Genomic DNA, 17565 nt, shown 5'->3' with positions numbered 1-17565 from the left:
CTCGGTGCCTCTCCGTGTCTGTGTGGAGTCCTTGGCCTCGGGTCTGCAGCAGGCTGGGTATGCTGTCTTTGCCTGAGTGACAGCCAGAGGCACCACACGAGCTGTGCTCACCAGGTTGATGCCAGGGGCAGCTCACCGTCTGTCCCTGGGGAGGTGTATTTAGGGCTGGAGAAGCCCCACTAGCACCTCCCCAAGTTCCCTGTCCAACCCCACCAGGGTTAACTCCAAGGACGGGGCCCTGCCCCTGGCTGCCCCTCTGTTCTCATCCCTCCCTCACCCTGGGCCTTCTGCGTGGGAGCTCCAGCCAGAGCCACCTGGAGTTCGCTTCTGCTCAGACAGCTTGCTTGTCTTTCTGAAGGTCCCACTCAAGCCTGTCCCTGGCTACAGGGCTGTCCTCCCAGAGGGCCACCTTCCCACAGCTTTAGGGTGCAGAGGAGCACAGGGCGCGAATGACATCCATCCATCCCTCCGTGTGTCCATCCCTGGGTACTGCCTCCCCGGCATAGACTCCACAGGTCCTGTTTCAGAGACTTCCCTGGCAGGAAACCCAAAGCTCACCTGTCCTCAGGGTCCCCCCGGCCCCAAAGTGCTGCTGGGGGACTTGCTCCACCAATGGCCGGGCACCTCTCTGTGGCACCGACCGCCTGGGGCTCCCCTCTGCAGCTCCTCCCGACCTGCTCAGCTCCCCTTCAGCCCCTGCTAAAATACTCACCTCCAAATACCCCACAGTCACGTACACCTGTCCCTCCCCCATGGAGGGCAGCTCCCCGGGGTCTCCACATGCCGGACCGTGGAAGACAAGAGGGTCCAACCTCCTCTCCCTCTCTCTCCCTCTCTCTCCCTCTCTCTCCCTCTCTCTCCCTCTCTCTCCCTCTCCCGGGTCTGTCCCCTGGACTTGCCACCTGCAGCTGACCCTTGAACAGCACGGCTTTGAACTGCCTGCCCAGGTACACTTCTATACGGGAACTTTCTTCGATAAATATATTGAAAAATTATTTTGGAGATTTGCAAAAATTTGAGAAAACTCACAGACAAACCTAGAATTTTCCTTAATAACATGTGCCTTTCTCTAGCCTACTTCACTGTAAGAATACAGTATATAATATGTATAACAAAATGTTACTTGACTGTGGATGTTATCATTAAAGCTTCCGGTCAATTGTAGGCTATTAGTAGTTCAGATTTGGGGGGGGGGGTCAGAATTGATACATGGGTTTTGTGCTGCCCAGGGTTGTCTGCCCCCCAACTCCCGCTTTGGTGGCCAGGCCCCCCATACAGGCTCTCACTGACTGTATCCATGGTCACAGCTGTCCCCAGCCAGCCATGTCCTCTCTCGCCCTGCCTCCACTGTACACCCTGCTGGTCCTCCTCCACACAGGCCAGGGCTTGGGAGCTTTTTCCAGGGTCCCTTCCCAAAGCAACATGAGGCAGTGGTGGATAGCGTAGACATAAGCTAGACTGCCTGCGCCCAAAGTCACGGTCAAGCTGTGTGGCCTCAGGCAACTTTCTAGACCTCTCTGGGCCTTCTGTAAAGTGGGAAGGATAACGGCTCTCACTTCCCAAGGTTGTAGTGAGGTTTGAGTCAGTAGTCTGTGGCCTAGCAGTACTCAGCACTGGGCCCCATGGCTTTCTCACTGTGGGCTCTCGGCCGAGTGATCTAACCTCTTTAGGACCGAAACTTGCGTCTCTAACACGGGAGTAGCGAGTTCTAGGAAAACATTCTGCACTGAACCTGACACATAGTAAAACTTGGCTACTGTTGATTATTTTTAGTCTTTTCAAAATGCAAGTCTCTCCACAACACTCCTGCCAGGCTTAAGCCTTGCTGTGGCTCCCTACGACTTTTAGGGATGGAGACCCACGTCCTGCCCCGGCCTCCGTGACTTCGGCTTCGTGGGGCCGGGTGCTTCCCGCCTCTCCAGCTGCCACTCACTCCACGGGCTCCCGTCACTCTGCTCTCCTCACCACTTGGCCTTTGCACGTATTGTTCCATCTGCCCAGAACGCTTTCCTCTTCCCTTTGATTGGCTCTCTCTCATCCTGGGCATCTTGGCTGAGGGTCACCAACTCAAGGGGAACTTCTTGACCTTCCGAGGCAGTGTTCCCCCACCTGCGCTGTGACTGACCCTGGGATCTCTTTTCGCAGCTGCCGCTTCCCCTCTGTTGTGGTTCTTTGCTTAAAGCCTGTGTCCCTCGTGACGTTGGAGCTCCACAAGGGGCAGAAGCCATGCCTGCTTCCACCCAACTCTCTGACCCCCCGCCAGCACCTAGCGCAGTGCCTGGCACATAGTAAGTCCACGACCGAAGCTGACACCTGCTCTTCCCTCCTCCACCGGCCCTGCCCCACAGCCTCTGCATCTCAGCTGGGCCTCTCCATCTCGCCCTGTTAATTATGGAAATCTTTTTTTTTTTTTAAGATTTTATTGGCCCTAGCCAGTTGGCTCAGTGAATAGAGTGTCAGCCCAGTGTGTGGACATCAGAGCACACATGAGAAGCAATCATCTGCTTCTCTTCCCTTCCCTCTCCCCCTTCTCTCCCTCTTCCCTTCCCCAGCCAGTGGCGTGATTGGTTCAAATGTTGGCCCCAGGTGCTGAGGATGGTTTGGTTGATTCAAGCACTGGCCCCAGATGGGGGTTGCCGGGTGGATCCCAGTTGGGGTACATGTGGGAGTCTGTCTATATCCCCCTGTTCTCACTTTTAAAAATGATTGTATTTAATGATTTTAGAGAGGAGAGAGAGAAATGCTGTGGGGAGGAGTGGGAAGCATCCACTTGTAGATTGTTTCTTGTATGAGCCTTGACTGACCAAGCCCAGGGTTTCAAACCGGTGACCTCAGCATTCCAGATCGATGTTGTATCCACTGTGCCACCACACAGGCGATTATGGAAATCTTGAGGGTACTTGTGACCCCCTGTAAGTCCTGTTGGCTCTACCTGCAAGATATACCAGCATCCCACCCCCCCTCTCCACCCCTCCTGCCCCCAGTGAGGTCCAGGCCCCCACAGCCTCAGAAGAATCCTGTGAAGACTGAGGTCCAATTCCATCCATTCTCTTGACAAAAACACTCCCAGGGCTCCAGCCTTACCTGCAGTCAAAGCCAAGTCCTCACCGTGGCCCCCAGTGCACTGCACACCTGCCCTCAGCCCCTGAGCTCACCCTCCGCCTTCACCCCGCTGTGCTCCTGTCACCCTAACCTTGCTGTTCCTCCACCACATCAGATCAGGGCCAGCACGCTCCCCCCGAGGCCCCCTCGCTCTCCTGCAGCTCTGGGCTCCAGTGTCCTTCCCAGCGGAGTGGCCCCTTCCTGCTTAGTCAATTACACCTTTTATTTATTTCCATTTGTTGATACCCCCACACACACACACACATAGGTCAACTCCACAAGGGTTGGGTTTGTATCTGTTTTGTTTGTTTTTTTTTTAATTTTTCTTTTATTAATTTTTAGAAAGGAGAGAGAGAGAGAGAGAGAAGGGGGAGGGAGGAGCAGGAAGCATCAACTCCCATATGTGCCTTGACCAGGCAAGCCCAGGGTTTTGAACCGGCGACCTCAGCATTCCAGGTCGACACTTTATCCACTGCGCCACCACAGGTCAGGCAAGTTTGTATCTGTTTTGTTCTTAGCTGTATCCCCAGTAAGACAGAGCCTGGTATACAGCAGGCTTTCAACAAATAGTTCTGAACGAGTGAATGAGTAAGCAAACATAGGAGGGCCGTGGGCCAGGTAAACTGAGGAATCAAGCTCACCTCCCACGTGATGGCCCAAGTACCCAGGAGCCTAGCAGGCAGGAGGACCTAGCAAGGAAGGTGGCTTTGGAACCCCTCAAGACCTGGGTCCGTGCTGGGTGACCTTGAACAAGTCACCTTACCTCTCCGAGACCGTTTCCTCATCCTGGAGAATGGAGGTGACAGCTCCCATCCCAGGGGCCTGTTGCAAGAATCTCATGAGCTAATAATAGTGGCCAGGGCCTCAATGTGGAAACCAGCTGTAGGAGAGCCAGGGCGGCCACATAGAATGAACCCCCCACGCTGTTTTTTCCTCACACGGTCAGCGGCCACAGCCCAGAATGAGGCAGAATGTGTGGGCAGCACAGGAGGTGGCGACGGAGAGAGTGGATGCCGCCCCTCAAAATCTCACAGGGCGAGAGGCCCAGTTTTCTGCGTGACCCCCGCCCCCACCCCTGCTCCCAGAAGCCGCTGATTGCTCCAGTTTCCATCAGGTTCCCTTCTGCTCCCTGGGGGCTGGCTGCAGCAGGAACCACCTGCCTCCCGCACCAGGTCCTATGAATTGCTGGGCGCCCAGCTGGCTTTCGGTAAATCCTGGGGAGAAAGAACAGAGAGACAAGGGGAAGGCGAAGAGGCAGAGGAGGAGGAAGAGGCCTTGGCCACTCAGACCCTTACCTCTCCGCTCCCCACCTGGGCTGGGAGAGGCCATCCGCTGTCCCTGCTGCATTGCAGAGCAACTGAGACCCCCAAAAGCCACCCAAAAGCATGGCGTCAGCATGAACTGGAGCCAGAACCCCTCTGTTCTGGGGTCTTCTGGGTAAAATCTTAAGGGACCGAAGAAGTCGCTCGGGGACCTCACACAGGAGGTAGAAGAGTACACAGGAGTCGAGTGAGTGGACAGCAGGACATTATTAGCTGGAAGTCTTTCTTCAGCCACCCTGGGCCTTTTGCATGTCCTGTTCTTGGATCCTTGGGCAGGAGGAAGGAACAGTTCCGAGACTTCAGGTCCCAGAGTTCTCCCTCCACCCACCCCTTCATCCAGCAAGCCACAGCCTCTTCCTCCTGTAGCTCAGGTTCTCAGAAGTGGACTGGCCATTGGCTACACCAGAGAGGGCAGGGTCCACATGGCCACGCCTTCTCAGCCAGGGCTGGGACTGGGAGGAGAGGTCCAGGTACTCCAGATGCGAACACTGTGGCTTCTCCAGCCACTTCTGCACGCAGCAGCTTCGCAGGGCCCTGCTCCCTCCTTGTGAAGGACACAGGCATGGTTTATGAGCCCCCAGAGAGAGCAACATGGCAGAGCCAGGGATCAGAGCCGAGCCTGACCCGCCCTGCTTCTGCGTCCTCTACCCCTGGCATGTGTGTCTCTCAAGACCCTGCTGCCATCCCACTGAGATGCCCCCACCTTGCCCTACCTTCTGAGCTGGCAGCCTGGCTCTCTCCCATGCATTATTCATGCTCCCCAGAGCTGCCAGCTCCAGTTACACTGACCAAAGACCTGGGCACCTGCCCTACCTACTCCCCTTCCTCCCCTTCCCAGGGCTCGGAGGGTCCCAAGACTCCCCTCCAAGGCAACCTGCTGGGTTTTGAACATCCCACTTGGGCTCAGGAGATGCAGCTCCACTTTGGGCCCAGTGCAGAGGGACTGGGTGGTTTAGGCCAGGTGGCTCCCCTCTGTGGGGCTCCTTGTCTTCCTCTGTGTCGTGGCAGTGACCCAAGCACTGGCTTTGGTGGGCTAAACCAGCCGAGGCCCAGGGAAGCCTCCATCCACCCCCTGTGCGGACACGGTGATCCTCATGGCAACCTGCAGGCCAGGGCGGTGGCCCCAGCACAGGCCTCAGCCAGGCTTCCCCAGGCCCCGGGGAACGGGCGTCGGCACACTTTCCACCAGCAGCTTGAGGGTGTAACTCAAGGCGGCGTCTTGAGGAGATGAATTATGGATCCGGCCTCTTGGAAACCTGGTCCCGACCAGAAGCAGCTCAGCCGTCCCTCCCCAGGCCACCCAGGCCAGTCCCAGCTGCTCAGAACCAGAGGCCACTCGTGCCGCCAGCCACAGGCAGGGAGATCCAGAGGATCCCTTGGTCTCTCCACGTCCCTGAGCTAGTGACAGCGGGCCACGGCCCCCTGGGGAGCAGGCCGCCGCCATGGCAGAGGACGAGAAGAAAGCGAAGAAAGGCAAGAAGGGCAAGAAGGGCCAGGAGCCCGAGAAGCCCAAGCGGAGCCTGAAGGGGACCTCGCGGCTGTTCATGGGCTTCCGCGACCGCACCCCCAAGATCTCCAAGAAGGGCCAGTTCCGCAGCGCCTCGGCCTTCTTCTGGGGCCTGCACACCGGGCCGCAGAAGACCAAGCGCAAGAAGAAGGCGCGCACCGTGCTCCAGTCGACCTCGAAGCTCATGACCCAGATGCGCATGGGCAAGAAGAAGCGCGCCATGAAGGGCAAGAAGCCGTCCTTCATGGTCATCCGCTTCCCGGGCCGGCGCGGCTACGGCCGCCTCCGGCCGCGGGCCCAGTCGCTGAGCAAGGCGTCCACCGCCATCAACTGGCTCACCAAGAAGTTCCTCCTCAAGAAGGCGGAGGAGTCCGGCAGCGAGCGCGCCACGGTGGACGCCTGGCTGAGCCGCTCGGGCTCCCACGTGGGCTCCCGCAAGCTGCCCTTCCCGTCGGGCGCCGAGATCCTGCGGCCCGGGGGCCGCCTGCGCCGGTTCCCGCGGAGTCACAGCATCTACGCGTCCGGGGAGCCCGTGGGCTTCCTGCCCTTCGAGGACGAGGCCCCCTTCCGGCACGCGGGCTCCCGCAGGTCGCTGTACGGGCTCGAGGGCTTCCAGGACCTGGGCGAGTACTACGACTACCACCGCGAGGGCGACGACTACTACGACCAGCAGTCGCTCTACCAGTTCGGGGAGGAGCCCGAGCCCAACCCGGGGCCCTACGGCCCCTACGGCCCCTACGGCCCCTACGGCCCGGCCTGGCCGCCCTACGGGGACCACCCCTACGGGTACCCCCCCAAGGACCCTTATGACTACGACCCTCTGGACTACTATGGTGGCCCTTACCACCCCCCGACCGCCTACGGCTACGGCTACGGCTACGGCTACGATGACTACGAGCCCCCCTATGCGCCCCCCGGGGGGTACGCGTCTCCCTACAGCTACTACGACGCTTACGAGGGCGAGCCCTACCCGCCCGGCTACTACCTGGACCCCTTCGCACCTTACGCACCTTACGAGGCGCCCTACCTGCCCTACCACCTCCCGTACGACGTACCACCCAGCTTGGACCCCTACGGGCTGCCCTACGACGCCCCCTACGACGCCCCCTACGCGGCCCCCTACAGCGTCCCCTACGCCGAGGGCCTCTACGGTGCCGGGGACCAGGCCATCTACCCCCCGGGGCTGCCCTACCTCTATCCCGAGGAGCCCGCGGCCTTCGCGTACCCGTGGGCGCCGCCGCCCCTCCTGTCGCCCCACAACCCCTACGCCCACCCCATGGACGACATCGTGGAGCTGGAGGAGCCCGAGGAGGCGGCCGGGGCGCGGCGGGGCACCTCCTTCCGCCTGCCCAGCGCCAGCTTCTTCGAGCAGCAGGGCATGGACAAGCCCGCCCGGTCCAAGCTCTCCCTCATCCGCCGGTTCCGCCTCTTCCCGCGGCCCCAGGTGAAGCTCTTCGGGAAGGAGAAGCTGGAGGTGCCCCTGCCGCCCTCCCTGGACATACGACTGCCCCTGGGGGACGAAGAGGAGGAGGACGAGGAGGAGGCCGGGCCGCCCGCGCACGCCCTGCCCTACGCCCACCCGTTCTGGGGCTTCCTGACGCCGCGCCAGCGGAACCTGCAGCGGGCCCTGTCGGCCTTCGGCGCCCACCGCGCCCACCGCGGCCTGGGCTTCGGGCCCGAGTTCGGCCACCTTGCCCCCCGGCCGGCCACCTCGCTGGCCCGCTTCCTCAAGAAGACGCTGTCGGACAAGAAGCAGGCCCCGCGGCTCAGGGGCAGCCAGCAGGCCCGGCGGGGCGGCCCCGCGGCCCGGGAGGCGGCCTACAAGCGCTTCGGCTACAAGCTGGCCGGCATGGACCCCGAGCAGCCCACCACGCCCATCCTGCTGCGCCGGGCCCAGGCGCGGGCGCGCAACAGCAACAACTCGCACGGCCTGCCGGAGCCGCCGCCGCTGTCCCCGCTGCCCCCGCCGCTGTCCCCGCCGCTGTCCCCGCTGTCCCCGCCGCTGTCCCCGCTGCCCCCGCCGCCGCCCACCCACTGGAGCGCGCTGCTGCCCCCGCCCGCGCCGCGCCGGCCCCCCAGCCCCGCGGCCGCGCCGCCCGCGCCCCTCGCCCCGCCGCTCTCGGGCCTGCCCGGGCCGGCCTCGCCCTACGGCTCGCTGCGCCGCCGCCCGCCGCCCTGGGCCGCCCCCTTCTCCCCGCCGCCCTGGGCCGCCCCGGCGCACGTGCCGCTCGCCCCGCAGGCCAGCTGGTGGGGCCTCGTGGAGCCGCCGCCCGTGAGCCCCGACGTGCCCGTCGACCTGCTGGCCTTCCCCGGACCCCGGCCCTCCTTCCGGGGCTCCCGCCGGAGAGGGGCGTCCCCGCCGGCCCCTCGGAGGCAGGCCTGGCCGCCGCCGCCCTCGCCCCAGCCCTCGCTGCGGAGCCTGCCCGGGCTGGGCTACCGGTCGCCCCTGGGGCCCGCGTCCCCGCAGCTGTCCGGGAGGGCCCGCCGCTTCCAGCGGAGCCTGTCGCCCCGGCCGCCGCGCCGGCCCCACTCCCTGCGGGAGCCCCTGTCCCCGCACCGCGCCTCGGGGCGCCTGGGCCCCCTGCCGCCGCCCCTGCTGTCTCCGGTCCTGGGCCTCGGCCACAGGCACTACTCGCTGCACCTGCCCGCCCGCCTCCCGCACACCTGGCGCCGCCTCAGCGAGCCCCCCACCCGGGCCGTGAAGCCCAGGGTGCGCCAGCCCTTCCCGGGGTCCGGGAGTCCCGGGGCTTGGCGGGCGGCTGTGGCGGCCGCTGCGGCTGCCCCTGAGCTCGGAGAGAGCCAGCAGGACTCTGAGGACGCGGAGATCCCCTGGACGGTGCCCCCGCTGGCGCCCAGCTGGAACGGGGACACACCTCCGCCGCAGCGCCCGGCCTCGCCCAGGCCGGGAGGCCCCCGCCGCCGCCGCCGGAGCTCTTCCAGGCCGCCCCCCATCCCCGAAAACCCCTTTCTCCAGCACGTTGGCCCCGTGCCGTCCCCCGACCCCCAGTCGGAGGACCCAGCCTCGGACACCGGTGTCTTCGTGGGTACACATCATGACCTGGGGCCTGGAGAGCTGGCCCAATCGGCCAGCCCCAGCCCTGAGAAGCTTAAAGAGGATATCCCCCCTGAGGAACCCCAACTGCCAGCGGAGCCCATGCCCCTGACACCAAATATCCCCAAGGATGCGCCCCCAGAGCAGAAGGTGCTAAAGCTCAGCCACTCCTACCCTCTGGCCGCGTGCCACCGGATGAGGTCCACGTGGCCACCAAGGCGCCGCTGGGGAACGCTGCCCCACGCCCCAGCCCCCTTGGAGCCCACTGGGCATCGGGCAGGCCCTACGCCTTTTGCTGTAGTCATGCCTCAGGTACAAAAGCCGAGTTCTTCCCAGCAAGTCGGTCCTGCCACCCTGCAGTCCCACACCCAGCTGACCAGACCCAAGTCCAGAGCCTGGAGTCTGCTGTGGTCCTGCCTGTGGCTGCCAGCCGAGACCCACCGGCCCTGGCCACAAGCACACGCCCGCCCCCCATCCTGCCGTCTGGGCCTTGCAGCTGCCTGTCTGCCCCGTGGGGGCCCCTGGGAAGAGGTTGGCCTCAAAAGCTGGTGGAACGAGGTACGGGGGCACAGGGTCAGAGGGAGGGCTTCAGGGTTCTGTCCTGGGGACACGTCGAGAGACAGCCTCAGGGCCCTGGTGAGCTGCTTCCTTCTTGGGCCTCAGTCTTCCCACCTATAACTTGGAAGAACAGCCCTAGGCTCCCCAAACCTCTGGAGAATTGAACCGGGGGGGATGCCCAGAGCAGATGGCCCTCTCCAGTCACTTTGGGACGGGATCTGGTTCTGCCTGGGCTCTGAGCAGCCCGGTCCTAGTCCAGTCTGTGTGGCAGGTCCATCCTCAACTGCGGACAAAATCGCAGGACTTGCCTTATTGACCTGCCCAGCCCTGTCCCACCCCTACATCCATGTTCCCACCGGCCCCCTTGCGCCCTCCTGACCCTCCCTCCAATCGGAGTCCTCTCTCTCTGGGGTCCTTGCTTAAGGGCAGTCCCTGGGACTGTCTGAGGGGCGGGACTCGGGAATCCAACTTGGAGCCTCTTCATTGCACAGTGGGGAAACGGAAGCCCAGGAGGTCACATAGATCAGAGCTTAGCCGGATTCCTCCGCAGACTGGCCACCTGTGGGGTGAGGGCAGGCAGCTTTCTGAGGGGTGCCAAGCCCATGCCTGGCTGCCATGCTCCTGCTGGAACGTGAGCCTGACATGCTGAGTGGCCGTCAGCGAAGGGGGAGTGGTCACCGGAACCTCCCCCGGGGCCTGGGGTGGGCGGGGCACACAGGGGCTGCGGGCCGTTCTCCACCTATGAAGACCGTGCCCTGCGGAGCTGGGCAGCCGGCTAGCCCAGCGATGGCGTCCGGGGCCGCCTGGCTGCTGGGGGGGCCCTGGCCACGGCGGAGGGTGCCCAGAGCCGTGTGGGCCACAGCATTGCGGGAGCGGGCTGCAGGGCGCCCTGGGGTGAGGGGCAAGGATGCCTGGGCCCTCCTCACCCTGGAATACGTGAGTGGCTGAATTATTCAGGGTGTGCGGCCACTGGCACACATGGGCAGACTGGTGGGCGGGAGGCCAGGGACTCAGGGTGATACTCCTTGTGGCCTACTTAGCACACGGGGCTCCCTCCTGGTATCCGCTTTCCTCCCCTGCTCGGGGCGGGGCGTGGGCTGGATCCGAGAGGCTGGAAAGGTGAGATGCACATGTGTGCTCGCAGTCCTGTGGGTCCCATGCATGCCTGCGTGCCTGGGACCTGTGCTGGGGTGTCCCACAGTAAAACAGGGACTGCATTCGTGCTTGTGTGCATGTGTGCGTGTGCGTGTCCATGTGTGCGTGTGTGTGTGTGCATGTGTGTGTGTCCATGTGTGTGCGTGTGCGCGCGCGTGTGTGCGCGCGCGTGTGTGCATGTGTGCGTGTGCGTGTGTGTGCATGTGTGTGTCCGTGTGTGTGCGCACGCGTGTGTGCATGTGTGCGTGTGCGTGTGTGTGTCCATGTGTGTGCGTGTGTGCGCGCGCGCGTGTGTGCATGTGTGTGTCCATGTGTGTGCGTGTGTGCGCGCGCGTGTGTGTCCATGTGTGTGCGTGTGCATGTGTGCGTCCATGTGTGTGCGTGTGTGTGCGCGCGTGTGTGTGTGTCCGTGTGTGTGTGTGTGCGTGTGTTTGTCCATGTGTGTGCGTGTGCGTGTGTGTCCATGTGTGTGCGTGTGTGCGCGCGCGTGTGTGTGCATGTGTGCATGTGTGCGTGTGTGTGTCCGTGTGTGTGTGCGTGTGTGTGTGTCCATGTGTGTGTGTGTGCGCGCGCGTGTGTGTGTCCATGTGTGTGTGCATGTGCGTGTGTGTGTCCGTGTGTGTGTGTGTGCGTGTGTGTGTGTCCATGTGTGTGTGTGCGTGTGTGTGTGTGTCCATGTGTGTGTGTGTGTGTGCGCGCACGAAGGTCCACGCAGCTGGGGCATTTGTGGGGTCACGAGAGTGCACATAGGCACAGCAGAAACCCTGCAGCCCAAAGTTTGCATCAGGACTTTTCTCTCGAGACCCGCCCCCCCCAGGTGTAGGGACAGCCCAGGTGTCCATGCCCCCGAGAATGTGTCACATGGACACAGAGAGCACGTGCCCGCAGCCAGGTACCTCAGGCCTTCACGCATGGCAACAGGCATCTTGCAAGACCGCAGGTGTGCCGTTGCCTGAGCGTGTAGGTCTGTGCCCGTGGGTCTGCAAGTGTGCCCCAGCCGAGGCACCGAGCAAGGTGGAGCACGGAGTGGGACTGTCTCGGTCTGGGTCTTCCTCGAGGCCCCATGCACCAAGATACAAACGTTCAAGTTGTCACTTAAGCAAAGACTTGGGGTCCACGCTGGAAAAGGGTGTCAGCATTTGGAGAGCTTGGGAGGTTGGGGGGGCTTCCACGAGGCCGTGGGAACAGTGCCCCTGTGCAGTGCTCACCCCCCAAGCAGAACAGTTGGAAGCACATGGGAATGCACGGGCAGAGGGCAAGGGCAGCCGTGTGTCCCTAAGTAAGGCCCCACGGCCCCTGGCATGCCAAAGCAAGCAGGCCCGCAGGACCCGCCTGGCTAGACGTAGGTTACCTGCACAACAGGAGCTGGTCCCACTTGTATCCATGCCAGGGGCCACGCCTAGGCGCCCTCCCAGCGGGTGACCAGAGACCCTCTCTCGCAGATGCACTCCATCCGCAACCTGCCCTCCACGCGGTTTCGCGAGCAGCTCCAGGAGGACGGTGTGGAGGACATGACCCGGCTGGAGTGAGTGGGCCGGGGGCAGGGTCCGTGAGGGGGCGACCAGGCAGTCCCCACACTCCCAGCGAGAGCACCTCCCCCTACCGGCGGTGCCTCTCACCTCCCAGAACGTTTTCAGAGCCTTGACTGCCTGTCTGCAAAGTGAGGGTCAGGCGTTGTCTCAAAAGTCACATGTGGGCCCTGGCCGGTTGGCTCAGTGGTAGAGCATGGCCCGGTGTGTGGAAGTCCCGGGTTCGATTCCCGGCCAGGGCACACAGGAGAAGCGTCCATCTGCTTCTCCACCCCTCCCCCTCTCCTTCCTCTCTGTCTCTCTCTTCCCCTCCCACAGCCAAGGCTCCATTGGAGCAAAGTTGGCCCCAGGCGCTGAGGATGGCTCCATGGCCTCTGCCCCAGGCACTAAAGTGGCTCTGGTTGCAACAGAGCAACGCCCCAGATGGGCAGAGCATCGCCCCCTGGGCGCATGCGGGAGTCTGTCTGACTGCCTCCCCATTTCCAACTTCAGAAAAATACAAAAAAACAACAACAAACAAACAAAAGCCACACATGTGTGCTCGACACAGCTCCGTGAGTCAGATGGGCCTAGGTTCAAATCCCAGCCCCACCACTTACCAGCTGGAGGACCTTGGGCAAATCACTTTACCTCTGCCTGCCTCCGTTCCTCATTTCTAAGATGGTGGTGGGGTGGCTGTTATTAGGAGGGTACTGGCACATTGGAGGTACCCAGACCATGAGGGCCACGCTGGTCAGTATCATTATCCAATTCCAGTGAGTCAGCCCTCACCTCTGCAGAGCCCAGCGGGTGAGTGAGAAAGGGATAGTGACTATTATACCTACTGGACAGATGGAGAAACTGAGGCACAGGGAGGTTAAGTAGCTTCCCCAGGCCTCGTGGTTAGTTAGGGTCAGAGACAGGACTTGAACTCAGGGCCTTCCTGGCCAAGGCCTGGCCCTGAGGGAGAGAGGACCCTGACCGCCTGCCCTCTTCCCGCTCTCCCAGAGACCTCCAGGAGAGCACTGTGCTGTCCAACCTCAAGACCAGATTTGAACGGAACCTCATTTACGTGAGTCCTGGGTGGGTCCCGCCCCGGGCTCGGATCGGGCAGGCCGCTGCCTCCCCGTGTCCTGGGGTCCCCGTAGGAGGCGTGAATTTCTGCTGTGGGACCCCGGACTGGTGGCCTCTGGTGTTAACCCTGAGGTCATTCCTATCTGAGAATAGCCTACGAGAGCCTGGAACTCTGAAATCCAAGGTCCTAAACGCAGCATCTTAGAGCAGCGGCTGCCAGGGGCAGAGACCTGGAGCCCAACGGAGAAAACTTCCAGAGTCCTAGAACCCTTGGTCCTGGGTTCCCGGAGTGGGGCAGCCCAGGAGGGAAGGGAGCCACCGGCCACAGAATGACAGAAAAGGGGCCCAGAACCACCGTGCAGGCAGCAGGCTCGCCCAGAAGGGCTCTGACCACCTCACAACCCCCTGCACTCCCAGCCCCTCCCTGGACCGCGGGCAGGGGAGCTTTGACCTTACAATGCGGCAGCACCCCTGGGGCCCAACCCTGACTGTGAACAAGTGAGCTAGGCTGCAGCGTACACAGCCGCCTTTGCAGAACTGTGGCCATGGGGCTTGACTCACTCCAGACTCCTCCCAGCCTCCACCGGGGACAGTGCTTGAAGTCCCTTTACCAGAGTCGATGACCCGTCAAGCTGTTTGAGGACATAAGGTTCAGGCAGCCAGACATCTGTCCCCATGGAAACAGGGATCCGGGCTCCCAAGAGCAGGGGAGGGGCACAGGGCAGTGAGGAACTCAGGTCACTGAGGCCTCCGTCTGCACAGCAGACCTACATCGGCAGCATCCTGGTGTCGGTGAACCCGTACCGCATGTTTGGGATCTACGGGCTGGAGCAGGTGCAGCAGTACCGAGGCCGGGCCCTGGGAGAGAACCCCCCGTGAGTGTCTTCCGGGCTGGGGACGGGAGCTGTCCCGGGCTCTCCTGGCTCTCTCTCTGGCGGCCCCTCAGCCACAGGTCAGGGCTGACGGCAGATGGCAGCCCACCTGCTCAGCTTGACATGTCCCCCAGCCTGGCCACTGCCCCTGCTGGGGTTGGAGGCCACTGCGGCTCAGATCACCATGGGGGACATGGCCGGGGACGTGACTCCAAGGGTGGGTGAAGGAGCAGGATTGGCTGCTTGGCTGGACAGAGATGCCCCCTGCCCCCCGCCCTCTGGGAGGTTTGGGAGCACAGAAGACGGGGGTTCTGCCACAGTGCCCCCTGTGCCCCGTCTTTCTCTGCAGGCATCTCTTTGCAATCGCAAATCTTGCCTTCGCCAAAATGCTCGATGCCAAACAGAACCAGTGCGTAATTATCAGGTGAGCAGACTAATTATCGGGCGAGCCGCAGGTCAGGCGGAGGACCTGTGTTTGCACATGTGGCGGGGACAGGTGGGGGGACCTCTTGTGTCATGGTGGGATCTGGGGGGTCCCTGAGAGGCAGCGAACCAGTGGAAGCTCACTCTGCCCCTTTGCCTGGTTAGTGGAGAGAGCGGCTCTGGAAAAACCGAGGCCACAAAGCTGATTCTACGCTACCTGGCCACCGTGAACCAAAAACGGGGCATCATGCAGCAGGTGAGTCTGCCTGTCTCCCCAGGGTCCTCAGCTGAGCACCCCTGGTGCCCCTCAGGAGGTGAGACTTCTCGGCCCCACTTGGAGGCTGGGGAGGCTGAGCCCAGGTTTGCACCGAGAGTGCCCTTAGGACGTGGGGGTCTCCCTCCTCTCCCAGGGAGCTCCTGCGGAGGATACTCCCTGTCTGCATCCATGGGGCTCTGGGTGCTGTCTTTCCCCCCGGGGGGTGACTAGGACAGAGGCCACACGGGCAAGGGAATCACTCAACTTCTTCCGCCTGGCCTCACCTTCCTGGGTACAGCTCTTGGTCCATTGTGAAGGAGGCAGGATAGACCTCAATGGGGGAAGGGGTGTCTGTGGGGCTGGGGGGCCGTAGCTGCTGGGACACCAAGGAGGCCGGCCTGGGTCTGCAGAACTGCTCAAAGTGCAGGTTGTCTGACCTGAGAATGCTAGAGGTTTCCCGAGGAACTGCTGTGTGCTGAGCCCAAGCTGGGCTCTGGGGAGGCGGGCGGCAGCAACACAGACGGACTAACGAGACTCCCACCTTCGTGAGAACTCCGTTCTAGTAGAGGAGACAGGAAAGAAAAAGAATAGACAAGTGAATGTCAAAGGGTGGTAAGTGGTGGAGAAAAAAAGTGAAGAGGAGAACGGGGGGTGTTGGGAGTTGTCCTCTGAAGCGTGGTCACCGGGGTAAGCCCCACTGAGAGGTGAGGGAGTGGGCCCCAAGGATATTTGGAGGAAGAGCAGACAGGCAGTGCAAAGGCCCTGGGGTCAGCAGAGTGGCAGCATAGAGTCCAAGTGACAGAACACAGTGGCTCAGGCCAAGGAAATAGACCCCAGTGTAGCCGAGAGGCCAGTGAGTGACCTCCTGAGGGACCAGACAAGGTCCTAGTAGAGGGGACAGTCCAAGGGCAACCCAGGCACTTGGCCTGAGCCACAGACAGCACTGGTCTTCCATCAGCAGGGTGGGCAGAGCTGCAGGGGGGAGACAGTGGTGCCCCTGAGGTATCTGCAGCTTATCCACACAGAGATGGGGGGAAGGCGGAGGGTGGAGCAGGAGCTTGGAGCTCAGGGAAAGGGGGGCTGGAGACACCACCAGCTCGGAGCCTGACCCTCAGACTCCCCTCTCAGGGTCCATGAAGGTTTGTACGTGGCCACAGTGACCCAGCCAAAGGCCATCTCAGCAGGTGATCTCGGGGGCATCAGGCAGGGGCTGCTCAGCCCCCTGGGGGCAGTGGGCTGGTCCAGGATTTTCCGTCAGGGGGGTTACTTCCTGGCAGCCCCCCTCGGATGCCTACCTTGGCCTTCCTGCCTCTGCCACCCCCCACCCCCAATCTCCTGGTGGGCAACTGGACCGGCCCGCTGCTCCAGGCAGGGTTTTCAAAACCTGCGAGGCTGGACTTCTGGAAGGATTGGCTGGGTAGGCAGGCAGACACGTGCGTGGAGCCCTCCTGTGTGCGGGTGCCTCAGTCACCCCTCCAGCGCCTCCCACCGGCCCGGGGCGGGTACAGTGACGTCCATTCATGGACAGGAAGACTGAGGCCTGGGAAGGAGAGGACTTACCCAGCATCCCACAGTGAGGGGGTAGAGGAACTGGGGTCAGAAGTGGGAGAGGACTTACCCAGCACCCCACAGTGAGGGGGTAGAGGAACCGGGGTCAGCAGTGCGCGGCAGGGCGCCCTCTGGGCGGGGGGCGGGGGCGTGGTTGGAACGGCGGGACACACAGGTCTGCACGTCTCTGGGCTGGCTCCGAGCAGTTGTGAGCAACTGGGACCCTGTGGGTCTATTTCCTGGCCCACAGCTCGTCCCCTGCTCATATCATCAGACAGGCCGGATCTGGGGTCAAGGTGAGGCATGGCTGGAGCGGAGTCTTACTTACGTAATGTCCCTTGTCCTGGCTCCACCCTCCCCCACCTAAGGGAACCACCCTCCCACTGTCTCCCATCACTCAGGAGGATGGGGCCACAGGACCACAGCCCGTGGCTTCCCAATATGCAACTAAAAAGTCTCTTGTTGAACTGGTTTGGGCCATGGGTCCTCCCTGGACCCAGTCACACTCTGACTGGCAGAGGCCTGGATAGGCCACAGGACCAAGAATGTGACGAGGGCTCCACAGGATGGGGAGTGGCTGGAAGCTCTGCACCCCAAACCACACGCACCCCTCCCCCAACCCCTGCCTGGGGGCTGAGCTGATGGCCTCAGGGAGCCAGATGTTTCCCTACCTGCCTCACCCATCCTTGCCCCTGGCCATGCGCCCTGGCCCTGCACAAGGTACTAGGACGAGAGAAACCTCAGGTACCCTCAGGGGACTAAGGGACAGGACAAGGCACAGCCCAGGCAGACCCTGACTCAGCAAGCAACTCCCACCCAGGCTGCTCCTGCTCCGCTCTGGCCTCAGTCTACCCCTCTGTACAACTCCCACCCAGGCTGCTCCTGCTCCGCTCTGGCCTCAGTCTACCCCTCGGTACAACTCCCACCCAGGCTGCTCCTGCTCCGCTCTGGCCTCCGTCTACCCCTCTGTACAACTCCCACCCAGGCTGCTCCTGCTCCGCTCTGGCCTCAGTCTACCCCTCTGTACAACTCCCACCCAGGCTGCTCCTGCTCCGCTCTGGCCTCAGTCTACCCCTCTGTACAACTCCCACCCAGGCTGCTCCTGCTCCGCTCTGGCCTCAGTCTACCCCTCTGTACAACTCCCACCCAGGCTCCTGCTCCGCTCTGGCCTCAGTCTACCCCTCTGTA

General features: G+C 62.5%; 1 protein-coding gene across 1 annotated transcript in view; it reads left to right on the top strand.

The window, feature by feature from the left end:
• Positions 1–5866: 5866 nt before the first annotated feature.
• MYO15A (myosin XVA) overlaps positions 5867–17565 on the top strand; it is a 68761-nt gene continuing 57062 nt past the window's right edge. The window contains exons 1-6 of the mRNA XM_066254592.1: positions 5867–9541; positions 12139–12221; positions 13213–13276; positions 14044–14153; positions 14500–14574; positions 14739–14829. Of these exons, the coding sequence (XP_066110689.1) occupies positions 5867–9541; positions 12139–12221; positions 13213–13276; positions 14044–14153; positions 14500–14574; positions 14739–14829 (4098 nt within the window). The remainder of the gene's footprint in view (positions 9542–12138; positions 12222–13212; positions 13277–14043; positions 14154–14499; positions 14575–14738; positions 14830–17565) is intronic.

The sequence above is a fragment of the Saccopteryx bilineata genome, chromosome 2 (assembly GCF_036850765.1).
Source record: "Saccopteryx bilineata isolate mSacBil1 chromosome 2, mSacBil1_pri_phased_curated, whole genome shotgun sequence".
Taxonomy (NCBI): domain Eukaryota; kingdom Metazoa; phylum Chordata; class Mammalia; order Chiroptera; family Emballonuridae; genus Saccopteryx; species Saccopteryx bilineata.
This window is presented reverse-complemented; position numbering and strand designations above follow the sequence as displayed.